The sequence below is a fragment of the Scomber scombrus genome, chromosome 3, assembly GCF_963691925.1.
Source record: "Scomber scombrus chromosome 3, fScoSco1.1, whole genome shotgun sequence".
Lineage (NCBI taxonomy): Eukaryota > Metazoa > Chordata > Actinopteri > Scombriformes > Scombridae > Scomber > Scomber scombrus.
Genome location: NC_084972.1, coordinates 20,094,100 through 20,114,468, shown reverse-complemented (window position 1 = coordinate 20,114,468; position 20,369 = coordinate 20,094,100). Strand labels below are relative to the sequence as shown.

At 40.0% G+C, this 20,369-nt stretch overlaps 1 protein-coding gene across 1 annotated transcript in view; it reads left to right on the top strand.

The window, feature by feature from the left end:
• The first annotated feature begins 1,665 nt into the window (after positions 1–1,665).
• The window catches only part of cacna2d2a (calcium channel, voltage-dependent, alpha 2/delta subunit 2a), a 31,810-nt gene continuing 13,106 nt past the window's right edge, over positions 1,666–20,369 (top strand). The window contains exons 1-3 of the mRNA XM_062445274.1: positions 1,666–2,122; positions 15,052–15,183; positions 15,412–15,469. Of these exons, the coding sequence (XP_062301258.1) occupies positions 1,801–2,122; positions 15,052–15,183; positions 15,412–15,469 (512 nt within the window). The 5' untranslated portion in view covers positions 1,666–1,800. The remainder of the gene's footprint in view (positions 2,123–15,051; positions 15,184–15,411; positions 15,470–20,369) is intronic.

The following is a 20,369-nucleotide window of genomic DNA, read 5'->3' as shown; positions in this document are numbered from 1 at the left end:
ATTTTATGAGGAAAGTTGTGTCCCTTTTTAATCCAATTTGTGCAATACTGCAATAATGTCCCAGACTAAACTAAGAAACTATATAAGATAAGAGATAAGATATTCCTTTATTAGTCCCACAATGGGGAAATTTGCATTGTCACAGCAGCAAGTGGACAGTAATAGAATATAAGAGCATATGTTGTGTTACAGTGCCATATGAGCAAAGTGACCATTATCAATATTTACTTTTCAGCTTTTTTAGTTTTTTTTAAAGTATTTTTATTACTTTGATGAGAACCAAGAGAAATAATTTGTAATTAACTATTTGATAAATGGTGTTTAAGAAATGTCAGGTGGCTCCGACCAAGCACCCGTTAATCTGTCCTAACTTATTTGTAGTCATATTTCAAACTATGATGTTATAAGCCTTGCAGAATTTTCTCCGTCATTACACTGTATTTTTTCTTAGGTTGACTTTCAATGGGACTTCAGTACAGCTATCCCCTGGCTCATCCCAACAACAGCTTGTAATTGCATTTTAATAGTCAATTAAAGTTGGCCCATCAATCAAATTCTGCCATGGTTATGGGGTTTTTGATTTAATTTAGCAAAAAACAAACAATTTTTATCATGTCAGATCTAATTAACCCATGCTGCTTTATTAATATGGAAACTGTGTAATGCAGTTGCAGGTTTACTGCACTCAGTAGAGATTCATTTTGAAAAATAAATATTCTGCTTTTCCGCAGTCAGAAAGCATGAGGAATGATCTGAAATATGAGTTTTGTTTTACAAATATTCAATGAATTAAGGCTAATGAAGGATGACTAATAAAAGGAAGAATGATAGAAGCATGACGCCAGACTGCGCTGAGGGCTACTTCTGTATGGCAGTGTATCAAAGAGCTTGGTGCATGAGCACACATTAATTAAATTGTGTTTAGTTAGCAAAGATTCAACCATGAACCGACCTCCTACATTTTCATTTATGAATGTTGATCCGTAAATGTGACCTGCTATAGTATGTGTTGCTTTCTAAGAATGCATCTAACAGGGTTTTAGTGAGCGAAATAAGGAAAGAAATTTAAATGAGATCAAGAATAAGCTAATAAACTGACGGAAGAGAGTGTGGTTATATCTCGCTTCCTTTTTTTTTTTTTTTTTTTACATCCCACAATCAATTCCTCCTGTGGCACAGATCAGAAAAGATCACAGAACAGATCAGAACAGATCACAGAACAGATCAGAACAGGCACATATTGTCCTCCATTGATAACTTATCAAGATAAAAAGCTTAAATGTCAGTTTTGCTTTTATATCTTCAAACTTTCTTTGATATCTGACACTTTCCTAATGCAGTATGTGTGCCTGGCTTTCTCATTATCTACAATGGCAAGACTGAAGCTGGAAAAAAGAGCCAAAGCACATACGAAAGATCCAGTATTAGCACAGTTTTTTAATTTAGACAATCACAGGCGACAGACACAACATTAAAGATGATGAGACAGTCTGTTATGAAATATGTTATCATTCAAATGGGTGGGAGACTAAACAGTGATTAAGTGGTGTTAGTTGCTAGTTATTGTTGGGGTTAATTTGTATGACACCTCATGTGTCTGTGATAGTCATCTTGGGTACTAATGAGTCTCTGTTTGGTGTCTGCTCTGATACCTGCTGTTGTTCTCTGATGAGAGGGAGAGTCGAACCACCTAAATCTGTAGGCAGACAAAAGGCGGAATAATTGCTACTTTTGTGCTCAACATTATCCAAATGTTGTGTGACTTAATGTGTGAGTCAGAAAGGGTAGGAGACAAAGAGAATGTGTTTGTGTAAATGTAATATTGTATGTACCAGTGCCACAGATGTGCACTGTAAAGCTACATTATGGTTGATGAAAGAACGCGGTGCTATGTTTGCACATTTCTCTTTCCTCTTGTTTTCATTTGTATGCTCACTCATATTTGTGTGGTGTGTGGGTGCATGTGCATGCGTGTGTCTACAGACAGAGGATGGAGAAGAGGAGAGCCCGCTGGAGACCTCGACCTCTTTGGAGCTGGAGTTTGTGGAGGATCCCAATTTTAAAAACAAGGTCAACTACTCCTCCAGTGCGGTCCAGATTCCTACAGACATATACAAAGGCTGTGAGTATACAAGCATACTTGTTTTTTATTAGTGCTCTGGTGTAAAGGTGATTGACTGGCAATACATACATTATTATTTGAATTATAAAATCCACCTATTAACAACTAAATTCTCTGTGTCGTAAATAAGAGAACTTCTGATCAAAATGTTGATTTCCTTATATCTAAATTAGCCTCTACAGTAAAAAGTTCAGAGCTGCCTCCTGACCAGTGTATGAGTGAACACTTCATTTCCTTTATATGGCCAAAGATGAGCATGGTGTAGCACCTTTAAAAACGACTCATTAAAAAAAGTGTATATAATGCACACAAACAAACTGATAACCATACAGAAATTGGTTCTTAAATGCATGTGACAAACAGCATCATGAACACTGACTGCACTCTTAAGCTAGAAGAAACTGATAAATTAGACCTCACCCTCATTTTTGGGAACTGGAACAAAGTTTGTGCCAACTCATATCCAAACACACACCTCTGTCCCCATATCACCCCACTAGCTACTACAATACAATATTCTCAAACATGTGACAGTCAATACTGTAGCACGCAACCTGTTATTGGTATTTACATTACTGAACTTTGTGATGTTGGCTGTTTCCCTTACAAGCAAATGGTAAAATGGTAATGAGAAAAATGACTTGGTAATATACAGCCTAATGTATATAAGGAGGCTGCTGCCAGCAGGTTTTCGTTTACCATGCATGTTCCAAGAAAGCTCCACGTATATTTCATGCGGACCACTGGGCAGTGGATAGATGGCATTCTTCCGTTCTAACTTGACCTCTCCCCTCTTTCTCAGTGTGTTAGCTCAATCTCTCCCTCCTTTTATTTTAGCCAGCATACTGGCTCATTGGCACACTAACATGATTCTAGATGACAGATGCTCTCTCACACTAGATCTCTACTGTATTTTTTATTTATTTATTTTTTCTGCGTGGGCATGGACTCCCCCGCTCGTGGACCTTGCCCTTCCTGCCTGGCACTGTGCTGCCCTGCAGACATAACACCCTCCTTACTCTGCAGCTGCCAAATGGACAAAAGGGAACACATGTACCTTCCGGGATTCTGATTTCGCTTGGCGTGTTCCCTCTGTTATCCACCTCTAACCTTTCGGACACTCTCTGCCTGCCTTTTTAAAGACTCAAAAACCAGAGCATGTGCAGACAGACAGTCATTTCCACAGAGGCAATTTTTTTCTTTCCTTTTATTGTCTAGCTTCTTCGGCTTCTTTGTTGAACAGGCAGTGTATGGCACCTGTCTGTAACAATGCTCCCCAGCTGTGTCTCCAGACAAATCTTGTCAGAATTAGACACTCTTGGTTCAGGAGGAGATGTCAAAGGCCACAGCTAACTCACAATAGAGCAATCAGGCCTGCACATTGTTCCCAGAGCCAATTCGTGCCAGCTCTGGTTCCCCTGTCTGAAGATATGAGTCAGAGCATAAAGGCCTCTTGATTGAGCCTGGTGGAGACTAGAGGAGTAGAGTGGTACAGTGCATGGTATTAGTTTTTTTCATTTCTCTTCTGTGGAAAATGTTTACTATTGATGTTGTTTAGTTTGCTCCCATTGCGCAGTCTGCTGTGCTGAGATTGCCAACTGTAGATTTTGTGCCAACTCCATCATGAACAAGTGTGCTGTGTTTTAGTCGACATTGATGAATAAACGGTGATTTGAAAAAAAATTTAAAAACATATTGCAGCCAAAACATACAATAAAGACAGCTAAACTAAATTTCCCATACGCAAATGTAGATATAACAGACATACAGCAAGTAACAATATTGAGGAAAAAATTACAACAAGCAGAAGTCACAGGAGCTTCATTTGCTTTAAAGAGATGGTGGAATTGGATTATTATCTGTATGTCGTGTTCTGCACTGGTCCCACCAGTGGGAGCCTACAGGGTGCCTTGGAGAGGATGTAATGTGGGCGGCTTGTTGTCCTCTGGGTCTGGAGAGGTCTGGATCCACAGTATGTCTGTGGGGTTAGGATTAGCTGAAGAGAAGCAGTGTGAGTGGGTAGATTCAGCAGTGGTTCCTCAGGGGGAGGCCAGAGGAAAGGCAGAGAAAAGAAAACCGTAGGAAGAATGGAGCACAGTCCAAAGTACAACATAATATTCAACAGTTGTGCAATTCTCAAGTGTTGTTTATTAGCACTTGTGCTCTACATAGTTGGAATAGTTTGCTTTGATTTGTAGACATTGTTAATGCACTGAATAAATTGACTGTTTTCCAGAAAATGGCAGTATGAATTGCGAGTCACAGCAAAATGGGTGTCCTTGGAGATGGACTGAGAGAGAAGCACAGATAGAAGGAAAGATAGAAAGAAGAGAAGCAACAGGAAAGTGAAGGAGAAGAGACACTTTAATAATAGAAACCATTTAGAGCAAAAGAAGCGTTCTCTTTTTTTTCCTTTTTTATATTGTGATCCTTTCAGCAGCTAAATGAGGCAGTGTATGCGTCCTGGTTTGATTTGTCTGCTAGGCCCCATGTCCGTTTATTGAGATTGAGAGTGTTCCCTGAGCGCAGTAATGAACCATTTTATGATTCATTATCCCACTGCTGATTCCTGCTGCCAAGTCTGCAAACTTTCTAATTAGCTTAGGTCAAATATTCATACAGTTTTCTTCTAATTATCATTGCTTATTACAGAATGGACATTGCAACACAGCCACAGAGGAATAAATTGATGTGGGTGGTATCATCCATGGAGAAACAGGTTTTATTCCCCCTGTGAATGTTACAGAAATGGTGAGGAAGAGGCAGGGATTTGCTGAATAATTGCAGGGGAACAGCTTTGGGTATATAATCACTGAAAAATAAGGATGAAAACAGCAAGGGAATACACAAATTATTCTTTGGCGACTGTATTTTAGATTCAGGGGAATCTCTCTAGTAAATGGACCGAGTTGTTATTGCAGATGGAGGCTACTAAGCTAGATTGGGTCATTCTACAGTTGCATGTACATTATAACTTATAGAAAAACTTTTTTTAAAAGGTAGTAATAAATGTGTGTATAGTAGTGTTTTACTGCATTAGTATTTGTATGAAAATAAGCAGCCGTGGGTCCCATCAAGGAGTAAAGAAAACCACCAATGAATGTGTGACGTCCTTTCATTAAATTTGAAGTTTAAATCCGCTGCATACGGCGCCTTTTCCAGCGGCCTAACGTCATGTTGTCAGTTTCCTATTGTAGTCAGGCACTGTGAGAAACTTGGTTATCAGAAATGAATGGTGACGACTGGCTAACTGTGTGTGCAGATGAAAGAGTGGAGCTTAAATGTTTTGCATGGAGTGATTAAACCACCCTACACACACACACACACACACACACACACACACACACACACACACACACACAAACACACACACACAAACACACACACACAAACAAACACACACACACACACAGACACACACACACACACACACATCACTACCACCCTTCCTATATTTGCCCATCTGATTTCTGCAGCCACTGCTCTTGGCATATTTTTATGACCACATGGACCAGGTATGCTTTTACATACTTTACACGATGCCAAAATGTTCCAAATTTACCTTAAGTTTTGAGACTGATTTTCTAGACATTGAGACTTTGGCTGCTGAACAGATAGAGCAGAGGGGAGACTAATTTGGTTGTCGATACAATAGGGCTGTCAATTAATATTCTATATTCAATTATAATCAAAAAAAAATTTAAAAAACATTTGATTGTGAATATTATTATTTGATTGTGAATTTGAGTATATTTAGACATTGTTTTATTTGTTTACTTTGTAATGTGTAGGTATGTAGATGTTGTGTTTATGTTGAAATAAATATACAAATAGTAATGTCTCTCGTTGTATTGGTTTGCTCTCTTATAGATATAATGTGCAAAAATAGACATTCAGCACAGATATGTAATGTAAAGTGTGCATAATGTATAGATTACATAATAGGCTAAAACATTTAATTATTTTTGATACTTAAATTAACAAGAGTGGAAAATCCTAAAATCAGTACCTAAAGCAGCAGCAAGCTTGTACTCGCTGCCCTTTGAATGCTTCATCTTGCTACAGCACTCTCTGGTCTGTGGTTGGATCCCCTCTGGGGCGCTTCTGGCAAAAAAATCATCCAATTCACCTTTGTAAAGAGCAAATTGCATGGGGTGTATGTAATGTGCAATGGAAAATTCAGTGCACCTGATACAGCAGATAGAGATCTGTTCTGACCTATTCAGTCGCCTTTCTGTTAGTGCCACTAAATGTATGCCTATTTATGCTCTTTGTATTCATATTTGCAATTTTAGTTATGCTTTTTGTGAAGAATATTAGACAATGAAAACATACATAGATTATATAGACTAAGACTCACTCATCAGGATAGGAAAGTGGTCAACTCACCACTTTGTAACCTTTCCTCCTGCTAACTCTGCTACATCAACAGTCAAGGTTGAGGTTGAAGTAACGTGAAAGGTCAGGAAATGATCAGGCCAATCAGACTCCGCCCTCCAGGCTGCACTACACACCTTTTACACCTATCACCCTTTCTAAACATGATGTCAGGAGGAATTTCAAACGTGTGAACATCAAAAAAGACAGTATCAGTGGATGGGTCCTCAAACTATGTGCTGACCAACTAGCACCAGTGTTCACAATTATATTCAACCTGTCCCTTGCTCAGTCTGACATACCCTTGTGCTTCAGGAAGTCCATCATTATTCCTGTGCCCAAGAAAACAAGACCAGTCAGTGGCACTCATCTCTGTAGTGAAATGCTTTGAACAGCTGATAAAGGATAACATCTTCTCCTCACTACTCTGCATACTCAACACTACAGTTTCCCTATTGTTCCAACCGATCAACAAAAGATGCCATAGCGCACATCCTCCACACCACCCTGTCTCACCTGACTACTGTTCATTGACTACAGTTCAGTGTTTAGCACCATAGTTCCCTCCGCCAGGCTTGTCACAAAGCTCAAGGACCTGGGATGGATCCTTGACTTCCAAACAGGCAGACCCCAGGTGTTGAGGGTAAGCAGACACACCTCGTCTACCCTCATCTTTAATACCAGAACACTGAAGAGCTGCTGCTGTCCTCCTTGTACACACAGGACTCTGTAGCCACTTTCAACTCCAACACCATCATCAACTTTGTTGGTGACATAGCTGTGGTGGGCATGATCATAGATGACAATGAAAAGGCCTACGTGAAGGAAGTAGAGGACCTGACCCACAGCTGTCAGGACAACAACCTACTTCTGAATGTCAGTAAGACTAAGCAGCTCATCATTGGGAAGAAGCAAGGAAGCAACTAGGCCCTGCTCAATATCAACAGGGCCTCGATGGTGAGGGTGGACAGCTTCAAGTACCTTGCCTTCCAGAAGGGCCAGACCTGGGGGCTGCATACTGACTCAGTCATGAGAAAGGCACGCAAAGACTGGTTCACCTCAAACGCTTGAGGAAATTTCAGGTTTCACCTTAAATACTGAGGAATTTCTACTCCTGTACCACTATACGGAGTACATGACTGTGTAGTACAGAAACAACACTGAACAGGACTGCCAGGCCTTGCTAAGAGTGGTTGATTTGGCTGAATATAAAATAGGCAGTGCTCTACCCTGCTTAAAGGATATTTACATCAGGTGCTGCAAGAATAACGCGAGGTGAATCATTAAGGATTGAAAGGAGAGAAAGATTTACATCTGCAGGGTTTCATTTGAATATAACTATCTCTGATGTCTCTAAAATGGATTTGAAGAGAAGTCAGCTCAAATGGTACTCAGGCGACAAAGGCACATCTTGACAGACTCAGGTCTCTTCACAAAAAGAAGTAAAAGTGGTAATGAGATGAATGAGAGTCATGCGTTGTGGTTCTTGCTCATTTTATTGGCTGTGGCTCCAATTAGTGACTGTTCCCACTTTACTACAGTATTTGCTATTGCCATTTCTATAATAACACTACATTTGTCATCTTAAAGTCACAATTTGCTTCAGTTAAATAAGTGCCATTTGTGTGTGTGTGTGTGTGTGTGTGTGTGTGTGTGTGTGTGTGTGTGTGTGTGTGTGTGTGTGTGTGTGTGTGTGTGTGTGTGTGTGTGTGTGTGTGTGTGTGTGTGTGTGTGTGTGTGTGTGTGTGTGTGTGTGTGTGTACATAGAGTACATGCAGCCTGTATCCTGTATTCCTTTCACACGCCTCAGGTTCCTCCAATGGAGGAAGCTTCCCTGTCAACTAACTCACGCCACGCTGGAGATCAACTCAGCCCCTCTCAACATCAAACCAGATTTAAATGTGTGGAAAAAAGCAAAAGGGATTTGAGGAGAAAGAAAGAAAGAGAGAGAAAGTGCAAAAAAAAGGGATTTAAAGTTAAACCAAAAGGGAAGAAAGACAGTATAAACTGCAGGCTATATTTCTGTCAGTCTTGACTTTACAGACTCCATCTTTTACTCTGCCCGTCACCCATCCACCACTATAGTGTGTGCCTAGTGAAGGGGCACTATCATTTACCCACACACTAATTAGAACAGTCAACACAACAAACTCCACTTCACTCACCACCAGGCTCACAAATTACATTTCATGTGTTTGTTATTTACTGCTCTTCTTTAATTAGAAAAATTATTTGGAGGAGCACTCTGGAGGTCTGGTGAAATATCTCTCTTCTGTCTTATTCTGTATATTGAATAATCATCCCTCCTAAGATAAATTTCCATTTGTTTTCCCCTTTCACAGTCTGAGATTACCGTTTGGCAAAATGGAGTTCCTCGATGGCAAATGCACTCACACTAAATGCTATTCCTCAGTGAAACAGATTTAATTATAATTAGTTAATGCTGCTGTTTCAGTTGCCAGGAAATTCTCTGACAAGTAACCTAATAGTGTTTTGTAAAGTCAACTACAAATTAGGTTATACTGTGTCTTCTGGATCTTATTTTTCTTAACCAATGGTACAAAAAGACAGTTTTCTTTGAGGAAGCTTAGACTTTGTTGCTTTTGTGGATGTGTGAGCTGCTGCCAGTTCCTGTAGCTGCCTTTTCCTCTGCAGGATGAAAGGTTTAAGGTTCAGGCTCTTTAACACTCAGCCAGGCCACAAAGCAGCCCTGAAGGAAGAGGAATGAAGGGGAGACAAGGAGGAAACAGGAGAAAAAGGTGGGGGTAGATGGAGAAGAAATTGGGTTGACAATACAGAAAGGCAAAATGTGTGAAGTACATACAGAAAAATCAAAGAAATCTGCACAGAAATCAGCACCTTTTGTGAGTAATTCATGGTCAGAGAGAGGTGATGGTTTTTCAAACTGCTTGTTTGTTTACTCAAATTACAAAAGACATATTTTCTCACTTACCTTTAATGTTTTTAATGTGGCCTGTAAATATTCCAGAGTAACTGGGATATTGTTTCTGGAAAGATATGTTGTGGATGAATTTTTTTTTTAGAAATATCACTGAGCATCACACGCTAACACTTAATTCACCTCCATTGTTTTGGGGTGAAGGGAAAAACATAAGAGTTGGTTAACTCAAAACGTAGACATGTTAAACTATCAATCTGCATGGCTCAGCACCACAAGGGTAAGTAAAAAACTATGCATCTTTTTGTAATTAGGGTGACCCTTTAGGAGAAATCAGACCAGTGGTTTTCTAATACAATTTATATTAGTCTGTCTTCATTTGAGTTTAGAGCCAAAGAAAGGACAGCTGTAAATTTTCAGTTAGGTATAAAGTATATAAAAAACAGGCTTCCCTTTAATATATAACCACATGCATTATGGTTGGTAATTGACTAACATTCAAAAAAAGCTGTATTTGCCTGTGTTACCCTGCCTATCTCTAAGTAACGCCAGGATTAAACTGCATCACTACCACTTAAAAGTAGAATATGTAAATGCATTATGGCGATGACAGCGATAATAGTTATGACTCTTCAAAGGGACTCGGCTAATGGCTTTAGCTCCCTTACCATTATGGATTTCTTATGAGGGACCACTTGTGTTCAACTATGATATATTACAGGCCAGTGTGCCTTTTTTCTGTGCTGTGTGTACAGTAAATGCATGTACCAATTTCTCTAATGTTGGATTAATATAAGGCATAAGGCACAGATAGGTTTGGATGGCTCTTTATCTCGGGTATATCAGTGTGAATAATGTGTGTATGAGGGGTTGGGAGGGGGGTCATAGGATAGAGGTGGTGGTGGTGGGGGGGAGGTTGAGAAATGATCACACGCAGAGATGCTCCATAAATCCCACTCATAATTGTTTCCCTACTTGGTGTGCAGTCTTGCTCCATAAAGGGGCAAAGCCAAGGGTGCTCTAAATGTCAGGGGAGCGGCGACTGATGAATTACCTTTTAAAGATTTCACAGAGAGGTGCATTTCACGTGAAAGATGAGTCCAACTCAGCGGTCGGCCCTGTCAGCCTGTGTGAGCATATTTCCCCCCCAGGGGAAATTTGTCTTTTTATCAACTGTCCAAAGAAGTCATGGCATATCCTAACCGAATAAATCAAAGAGAATTAGTTTGCTGTGTTCTCTTATCTCTGATGTGGCTGTTTTTTCTGTGGAGATCACCTGCAGATGTGTGTTAGTGTGTGTGCAGCTGTGTGTTTGCAGAATTGGACAGTAGAGGTGGCTCACATCTGCATGTGACTGGTTTAGTTTCAGTTGGCAAACAAATAGGTTTTTCTGTCTTGTTACCTTTAAGTCAAAGACTCAGACTGACCAACCTTTGTGTGTGAATAAACACTCACAAACACCACCTCCACCACCAATAGATACGTCATGAATACACAAACATTGAGGAAACATAGCTAGCACATTTCAGCTGTTGAGTTAATGTGTGTGTGTGTGTGTGTGTGTGTGTGTGTGTGTGTGTGTGTGTGTGTGTGTGTGTGTGTGTGTGTGTGTGTGTGTGTGTGTGTGTGTGTGTGTGTGTGTGTGTGTGTGTGTGTGTGTGTAGCCCTAGGCAACGATGTGACTGATAATCATTCTTGCATAGCCAGAGTTTGGTTAATACCTTGATGTTTGTCAAGGTAGCGGAGATGGTGCTAGTTTTACACAGAGGTCTCAGGATGTCTCTTTGCCCTTGGCCTGTCTGGGACAGCTATCATTACAGACCCAGTGCTTTCCCAGATAAGAGACCCCAGGACTTCACAGCACACAGGCTGCTGCTGTAGCAACCTGCTGCTTAAAGGATAATACTTTTTACACATTAATCAGATGGCTCTTTGACCACAGAGTATTGCATGGCCCAGATGAAACTGAAATGCACATTTTGGTTCCCTGATAATCTCAACAAAATATCAGTGAAATAAAGTGACCGCTCTCACTGAAATGAATCTGATCACGGGAGCAACTGCGATAAGTTTGAAATTTAATGGTCAAAATGGTAGAGATACTTGTCTCACTTATTTTACCCCTCTTTCTGGTTCTTCAGACCATCTGGACTCTTGGCAAAATGTAAACACCATTGTAGGGCTTAATCTCTACTCTTCTCTACTATTCTTCAGTTGAACTCATCAGGGCACCACCTCCTTTTTAATATGATCAGCCCCAAATTAATTGAAAGCTCTTTGCAAAACAGTAACCTATGTCTTCTATGCTCAAATAAAACCCCAATAATGACTTCTTGATATAAATTGCTTCATTAATTAATATAACAAAATTTGTTAATAATACATGATAAAAAGAATAATAAAACAAAAGACTAATAAAGCCTCTAAATGGTAGTAGGAACTTAAAATCATTTGGAAATAATGGGTGATTTGAACCTAATTTAATATTATAGCAACAGAGAATGCTAAGAGGGCTTCAGCTTATCTAGTGATGATTTCATTTTATCCAACATCAGCCTTGATCACAAAGCCATGTTATGCATTACTGTGCTGAATGTTTGTCTCCTGGTCCAGCACTGTGATGGTCGCTGCAGTTAGCTGCGGTTGTGCAGGCTCAGGTGCAGTTTTATGACAAACAACATTACATGATTCATATGATGATTAGTCATTTAATTTCAGTGAAATTCAGATTTGGCTACAATAAGGGTTTACTTGATGAAAGCTCACTAAAGAATGTCCTTTGAATTTTACAACAGGGGGTCTGGCAATAAGCGGGACCCAAAAGGGGAGTTTTCTGTCCATGTTTAATATAGAGTTGTCTGGTTCAAATGACATAAAGGTCATCCAAATGCTCTTAGTCCAGTTGTTAATTTTAGTTATTTTGTCAGCCATCTGGTTTTCCAAGAGTTTTGACACAGTGTTGGATTCTGCCCAGAGTCATGTTGTCAGACACCCACTTGGGCAAGAGTTCAGCTCTTGTAGGTCCTGGGGTGAGACACTCATCCAATGTCTCTGGAATTCAAGAAGGGTTTGTCCCTGAAATAGAAAAACAAGTCTGTCTTCCTTTCTCCTTGAAAATAAAGACAAGGAACAGGCTGTCCTCTACATTTTATTGTGAGAGAACAAAGCTGTTTTGTGTTCGAATTTTGGTACAATGCAGTTAAGTTTGTCACCAAATAACTGCACAACAGAGAGCTGATAAAGCGTGAGACTGGTATGATAAATAAACCAAAATGAGCTATGTTTATATTGTTTGTGGTCAAAAAGGCTCTGATGTCTATTACATATTATGAAAAAATGTCAACTAATCAATACTTGACCATAATCATATCCTAGAATCTGCAATTATCATTCAGCAGTTTAAAGTGAAGTTTGTTTTTTGTTTTTATTCTCTCCTTTCCTCATGGGCGCGAAATTGCCTTTTTGGGTTTGAAAGCAGCCATTCATTTCTGTTAATTTCTGTGTTGGTTTCCATCAATCGCCCTCCCCCTCTCTCTGGGTTTTTATGTTTATCCCCATCTGTAGGGCTGCCTCTATCCTCCTCCAGTCTTCCTTTTTTGTTTATGTCTATGAATTTTGAGAAAAAACATTTTGAGGAGCTCCCCTTGGTGATGGCAGCAATTTGGCTTTCATATATTTGTATCCTCCAGACACTGCTTAGTGCTGCTGTAGTGAGAGTGTGTGCGTGTTTGTTTGCATTTGTTTTACAGGATACAAGAGAGTAATGAAGCAAGGCTTTTGTTTTGAGCTACACATTTAGAGAGTTTGGCAGTGTGGGGCTGAGAATTTTGCTCAAAAACTAGAAACAATATATATATATATATATATATAATTTTTTATAATGTCACTGTCATTGTGAAGGTTTTGGGCTTACAGACAATTAGGTGATTGGTGTGTGAGAGGAAGGTTAGTAGCATAATTCTTACCTCTAAACTGACAGCTCGTCAATGACTGAGCAGTAATTGAAAAGCATGGGAAAAGTGGATAATGATCATTTATTTGTGTGAAATTCAAACGAGGAGTTGAGAAAAGCTGGACTTGTCGGTTCAGAGGCTTATCTAGCTTTGGTTGGCTGAGTAATTAAATCAGAGGAGCGAGTGAAGTTCTCCTCAGCTCAGCGCCTCGTCTTGTTTCCTCTTTAATCAGGTGGCTATTAAACCTCTGATTGCACTCCCCATCTTCTGACTTCAGCTTAGCTATTAAACACAGACTGGCAGCATTTTTGGTTTGTGTGTGTTTTTTGTGCGTGTGTGTGGATGCATATTGTTTCTTTCTATAAGGATGGAAAAAAAGCGTCATCTGCATCTAAATTGAAGGAAAACGAGTAAGGACAGTGTAAATATACTATGAGTTACGAGGTTAGACAAGACATGTTGACGTAGTGTTATTCCACCGCCACCAACAGCGTGTTATTCCACTTCTTGTTGACTAGATGATGAATACTTCTCTCCACAACCATAAATCCATTTCACAGAGTACCGCTGACCTGTGAGATATATCTGTGACCTTACGCTTTAACTCAAAACACACACGTTGATGGGTTTAGCTTCGCATGCACAAGCAGACCAGTTCATTTTCTGTCTTTGTTCACCTCTCTCTCCTCTCTTCTCTTACACTCACCAAACAATCATAAATCCTCTTAACACTCGCACTTGCACACACACACACACACACGCACACACATCCATGCAAAAATAGTTTGTCTTTCTCTGCTATCAAAAACCCAGAAGTGACTGCCTCCACATGCTGCGAGTGACACATGACCTCTTCCAAGGTCTTCTTAGATTCATCCTCAGAGATCAACCAGATTAGACTGATGCCCTGCTCAGACGGTTACCGCTGGCTGAGCTGCCTGCATACATCCGCTCTTACGTACTCCGCTCACTGCTGCCGCCATGGCCAAGGTTGTTCAGTATGGATAATTGACCTTTAGGTTACTATCAGAGAAAAATTTGTGTTTTGCATTTTACCTACATTATGTTTATGGTGTGGTATTTCAGTTTTTATTAATATATAAATGAATGTATCTGTGTTTATTTTGCATATTAAAAAACAGGTGGAATAAAATGAGTAATACAAAAAAATCGGATTATTAAAAAAACTATTTTCAGGGCAAGCAGTCTGTAGTTTAGGCATTTATTGCTTTCTGTACTTACTGTGAGGGACTATAGCACATAATCAGTAGCTCATTTGCATTTTCGCTCAATATTTTCTCTGTATTTTTCATACCCAGAAGCATATTCTGAGTTGTGCTCATTGCAAAAAGGACCTAATTTACCAAAAACCAGGGTCAATAGTATCCATTTGCAGCAGGAATCATAGACAACTTTTAGGATGCATGGGTACATTAAAATCTGGGTGAAACTTATCTGCCCTTTTTGGAAAAATAAGCTTTTTCTGTGAAAACTTGTTAATTCAGGAAAGAGTATTATTCACTACTGTGAGTCTGAATTTGTGTGTTTTTCTGTGTGTGTGTGTGTGTGTGTGTGTGTGTGTGTGTGTGTGTGTGTGTGTGTGTGTGTGTGTGTGTGTGTGTGTGTGTGTGTGTGTGTGTGTGTGTGTGTGTGTGTGTGTGTGTGTGTGTGTGTGTGTGTGTGTGTGTGTGTTTCTACAGCCCCAGTCATCCTAAATGAGTTAAATTGGACCCAGGCCCTGGAAAGGGTCTTCATTGAAAACCGTCGGGAGGACAGCTCTCTGCGCTGGCAGGTGTTTGGCAGTGCCACAGGAGTGACTCGATACTACCCAGGTAGGCTGCAGGGTACTGAGTCAACAGTCTGCCTTATAACTCACTGCAAGATAAAGTCTAAATTGACCCTAGGGCTCCTGGGCTGCAGAACATTGGCAATCTCTTATCAGATGGCTGTACTGGTAACTCGATAGACAGAATGAAATTATGATTACTTTGATCTAATCTGATCTGAAATATCCTACAGTGCGCTGTACCATCTATAACTTACTTTCTTGCTCTCTCAAGCCACACCATGGAGAGCACCCAACAAGATTGACCTGTATGATGTCCGCAGAAGACCATGGTAAGTGATGTCTTCATCAGGACCTATATTGAATAACTATATATTTATTTATTTCATAATTCCTACTGACCATTTTAGGAAGAATAAGAAGAAAGACCAATTATACTCATGATTTTCATGGGCACAGATTTCCTAAATCAGCACATTTGAACTCTGGGTGTAAATGGTGACAGAAAAATGGCACTGATATTGTCCTTTAATCCAAAACGTATCATATTAAAGTTTGGCTTTGAGGAATTTACTCATTTGAAATTGACTTTAATAAAGTAGCTGTAACAGATACATTAGGTACAAATAATTTCTACTTGAAGATGTGAATATACATATTCATGTTATTATTAATTTCCTTATCCAAATGATTGTTGGAAAGTGTGAGTACCGGGTACAGAGGTTTGTAAAGCTCAAAACAGACTGACAGACAGCCTCTAACCAATACAAACATCAGCAGGAGCAGCAGTGCAAAAGTGAGGAAAATTGTAGAAGTTTAACTTGTCATTGCAACACCTGTGATGTAAGTAGCAGCACTGTCATGCTGTCTTAATATTGTGACAAACTGTTGCGATGAGATCTGAGTCTACACACATGCTGTAAACACATTTGTTACAATAGAGCCATCAATATTTTGACTCTGCATATAAACTTTGTTTCATTATATTGCAAATTGATTCTCCGTCTTTTCCTCTTCATAATTTTCAGCGGAACCTACTTATATGCAACAATTTTAAATTATGTCATAATTACGCTACACTAAAATACTCTCCACAGCAGGTACATACTGTATGAATCAACGCGGCTGTCATTAAAACATTTCTGAAAATTAAAGAAAGCAAGGTTTAGAAGGACATCATTTTTTGGATATTTTTTCTAAACTGGCTGCCTAAAGCATGTCTGCACATCAAACGGCCTCGTTTACAAAGAAAAGGCTTTAACTCCTAATTCCAGCCTCATATTATGATTTCTGTGCTGCGTCTGGTTTCTGTAGACCTCCTGTGCTCCTCCAACCTGGTGCTAAATAAAGGATATTGTTTAATGGAATGAGATCAAAACGTTTTCGTGACCCGTATTTATCTCAGTAAGTGATAATGTAGAAGGCATTGCCTCTTTCTACAAGGACAAAGCAAGATAGGGGCTAATGTTTTTGTTTAAGTGGCCACCTTTGCTTGTGGTTCTCAGTGCAACAGCTGATCCCTGTACAGACTGCAAGGGTGGGCAAGTGTGACGGGCTGGACAGAACTAGGCTGAGTTGGGCCAAACAGCCCCCTCACCCACCTGCCCAAGCTTCCTGTCCACGCTTCCATATTCACTCTACCTGCCACTGTCAGATCGGCTTTGTGGCAGCCCTGACTGTTGCCTGGTTACAAGTTGGAGTGAACTGGACATAATCATGACAGCAATGTTGATTAGACGTGACCCCGTTTTCCATCTCTGTCTCGGTCCAGCTCAATCTGAGTGGCTGTTTGAGGTCAGGCCAGGCTGTCAGAGGAAGTCAATGAGCTCAGACCAAACAAACAAAAGACAAGCAACGAAGCCTTTGCCGTCTGGCGAAGTTTGTATGAAATTCAAGATCCAAGATACACAATCTTGACACTGTAAAATGGAGACACTTCTGAAATATAATAAAAGTTAATTAAATGTGAGAGTAGTCACTTATTTTATGTGTAATTAGAGTTTAAAGGCTCAGTCAATATTTTGAGCATAGAAATAGCAGGTATACTAACATACATAACTGAAGAGTTTCACTAGTCTATCAGTTAGTATGGACATTTTAAATTGTGGTATTGTTGTGACATTTTTATCACGTTTGAGGTCTCCCTAGTGAACCACTGCCACAGTAGGTAACACTATAAACATGAAAGATACTGGAAACACAAGGCACTATGTAACATTACAAGGATCCTGTCTCTGATCTGTCAGTGCAACAACTGAAGTACACCCGAGTTTAATTCTCTTACACATGCTTTGACTGGGGGACTATTCCCGGAGACAGGAAGAAACAAGGAAAGAGAGATGAGGGGGACTGCTGAGCGGCAGCGTCGTCTCTGACAAGGTTAGACAGAGGAGGAGGTGTATTTTTGCACAGAGGAACACCTTGTCACCCCCTGGTCCTCCATGTTTGTCACTGTCATTTCTGTCGAGCTTTTCCTCATGTCGAAGCCTTCGACACTCCTGTGGCCTGTTGCTTAGCAACTCGTGCCCAGCCGTGGTGAGTGGCGGTACCGTGGCAGGGAGTGTCATGATATGTCAGGTCAGACTTGTATGATTATAGTCTAACATGCTGTCTCCTCAACTGACATTCTGTGGAAAGGTCGGCCAATCACACGTTAGAAAAACAGTGCAAGGGGGTTAGGTAAACCTGTCATGTGTGCTTAGGATGGCAGGATGGCAGCAACTGTCACAGGGACAGTAACAGAAACAGTAACACAAACAGAAACAGTAACATGAGTATTAGCAAGTCGTACAGATGTTAGGATGAACGCAACTAATGTACCAACTTGATGTTAAAGTCAGACTGAAATAGTTTTGCTGTTTATGCTACTTTTGATACATAATGTTTTTTTGCCCTTTTTTTAACAACCGTTATCTGTGCCGTTAGAAAATTCAACATTTAAGGAGACCATGCTGTGACATTTCAAATCCACTTAAACAGTGAAAGCTAGGCTAACTAGTTGCTACTCATGAAGTGGAAGCTAATGTTAGCATTGATTTCCACAAGTTTTTATCTTTTGTTCATGTTATTTAAAGACCTGATGACTCAATAGCGTCTTCACATCCAGTGCTGTGTTCACCCCATCTTATACAAAAGAGTGGTCTAGCTAGCTAGCGGTCTCTCTTTCATTGGTCGAGTTGTGGGAGCTGCCAAACCATCAAACCAGACCAGACCGTCAAAACTCACAAAAGCGAGTCCTGTAACATCAACAATCTGGCCCACACCAGTACAAATTAAACATACTGAAGAAAAAAATCATACCTCCTGGAAAGCACCGAGGTGGGAGTGCTTTAACAGCGGAATCATGGCTAATTTGTTCATTTATTTATTTTTGGTCATTTCAATTTTGACCAAATAAATACACTAATAATAAAAAACATCAAACATTAACTTATTGATTTCTTAGCTAAAATAGATCAAAATTTCAGTGAGACTATAAATACATTTACAGTAAATAATGTAAAAGCACAGACATACTGTCTCACAAATCATCCTACACACCAGTTCCTTCCCTCTAACAAACTCACATATACATCCGATCACGTGTGCTGATATGCCTTATAGATACTGTAGCTTCATAAATGCCACTAAAGCAACGGGAATGCACAGATGTAATCGCAGAAACATGCTTCAGTGACATTTGCACTGACGCTCTCTATGTCCCCGAGAAAGTCTCCCAGTGATTTACGATAAAAAATAAATCTAGTGGCCAGCACTCAGGGTTGGTTTGTAGGATAATAGACCTGTAGCTTTTGTGGGACGGATGGATGGCAGCGTGGCTGACCAGGCTAGAGCTGTCCAGGTGCGCCAATGAGCAAAAAGATTGGAGGTCTGCCTGCCTCTGCAGATGGGCTCTCTCTCCGTCTGCTCACTCACCAACAGCCCCAGGAAAATGAATGGTCCAGTCAACACACTTAATTGTCTCCAATTGCTCTGACATTAATTATTAACATTTGTCCATTATAATGTCTATTCGTGTTATCAAGGGAAGCGAAGCAGAGGTTGAAGTGAGGCAGAGGGAGAGGAAAAAGTAAAAGGGTGAAGAGAAAAATAACTAGAGACAGGCATGGAGTCCTGTTAGCCAAGCGTTGCAAAGATCCCATTACCTCCCAGGTTCACAACAGCATGTAGGCTATATCACATATTGATTTCTTCAAAAAGTCAATCTTACCTCTTTGTAAATATTATGACTGCTGGTCAATCCCTGAAGCTGAGGCTCCCCAAAATACCATTCCCAATATCTAGAGCCCTGAGCTTTGCCTCCTCCTCCTCTCATTCTCTTCACCCCACTTCAGGGAGAAGCTGAGTCAAGAGAAAGACCAGAGTGTTAGTAGTGGGACTAAAGGCGACACAAGGCTTTAGCAGTTTTACTTGAAGAGTCGCGATCAAAATTTGACATTTCAGTTTGAGCCAAGATGTAGAGACAAAGCAAGGACACCACTTTAATTCTAATAGCACTGGAAACAAACTGATGCCAGCCTCTTAATAATTGATACTGATGTATTCCAGTACATACAATTAATTCAATATTCACCATTTCTTTTTCGAAAGGAAAGTGGTAGAAAATTGGGCCTAAAAATGTTGTGTTCTTCTGAAGCCAAAAATATGGAAATGTGAATCTTGGTGCTAACACTTCCAATAATCAACAGAAAGTGGAATAATAAACGACAGACAACATCTCTTTCTCCTGCAGGCTCTCTGGGCCCCATCCTCCTATATTTTTTATCTTAATTCAATCTTTATTCGCCTGCCACATCCACAGGAGCACTAAGAGAGCAGCAGTCCATAAAATAATAAGCCCATCAGCACAACACAAATCCACGCACACATGGGAGCATGCACACAAACACACCTACACACACACACACACACACACACACACACACACACACACACACAAGCAGTCTTGTTGTGTTATATACAGTTGTCACAGTATTGTGCGGTTACTCTGCTTACAGCTACTGTATGTGATGCATGCATCTGAGTTTTCACACTGTGAAGGATATTCACACATTATATCACTATAGTGGATGTACTGTATATACGTCCCACTCACTATATACATACGCTGTTTACAATGCGACCGATAAACACGGTTCACAATAGAAAATACAGAAACATAAACACACACTCACATAAACATGGATGACTGTGCTCACCATTATGTCAACATACACAACTCAAAATTTACAG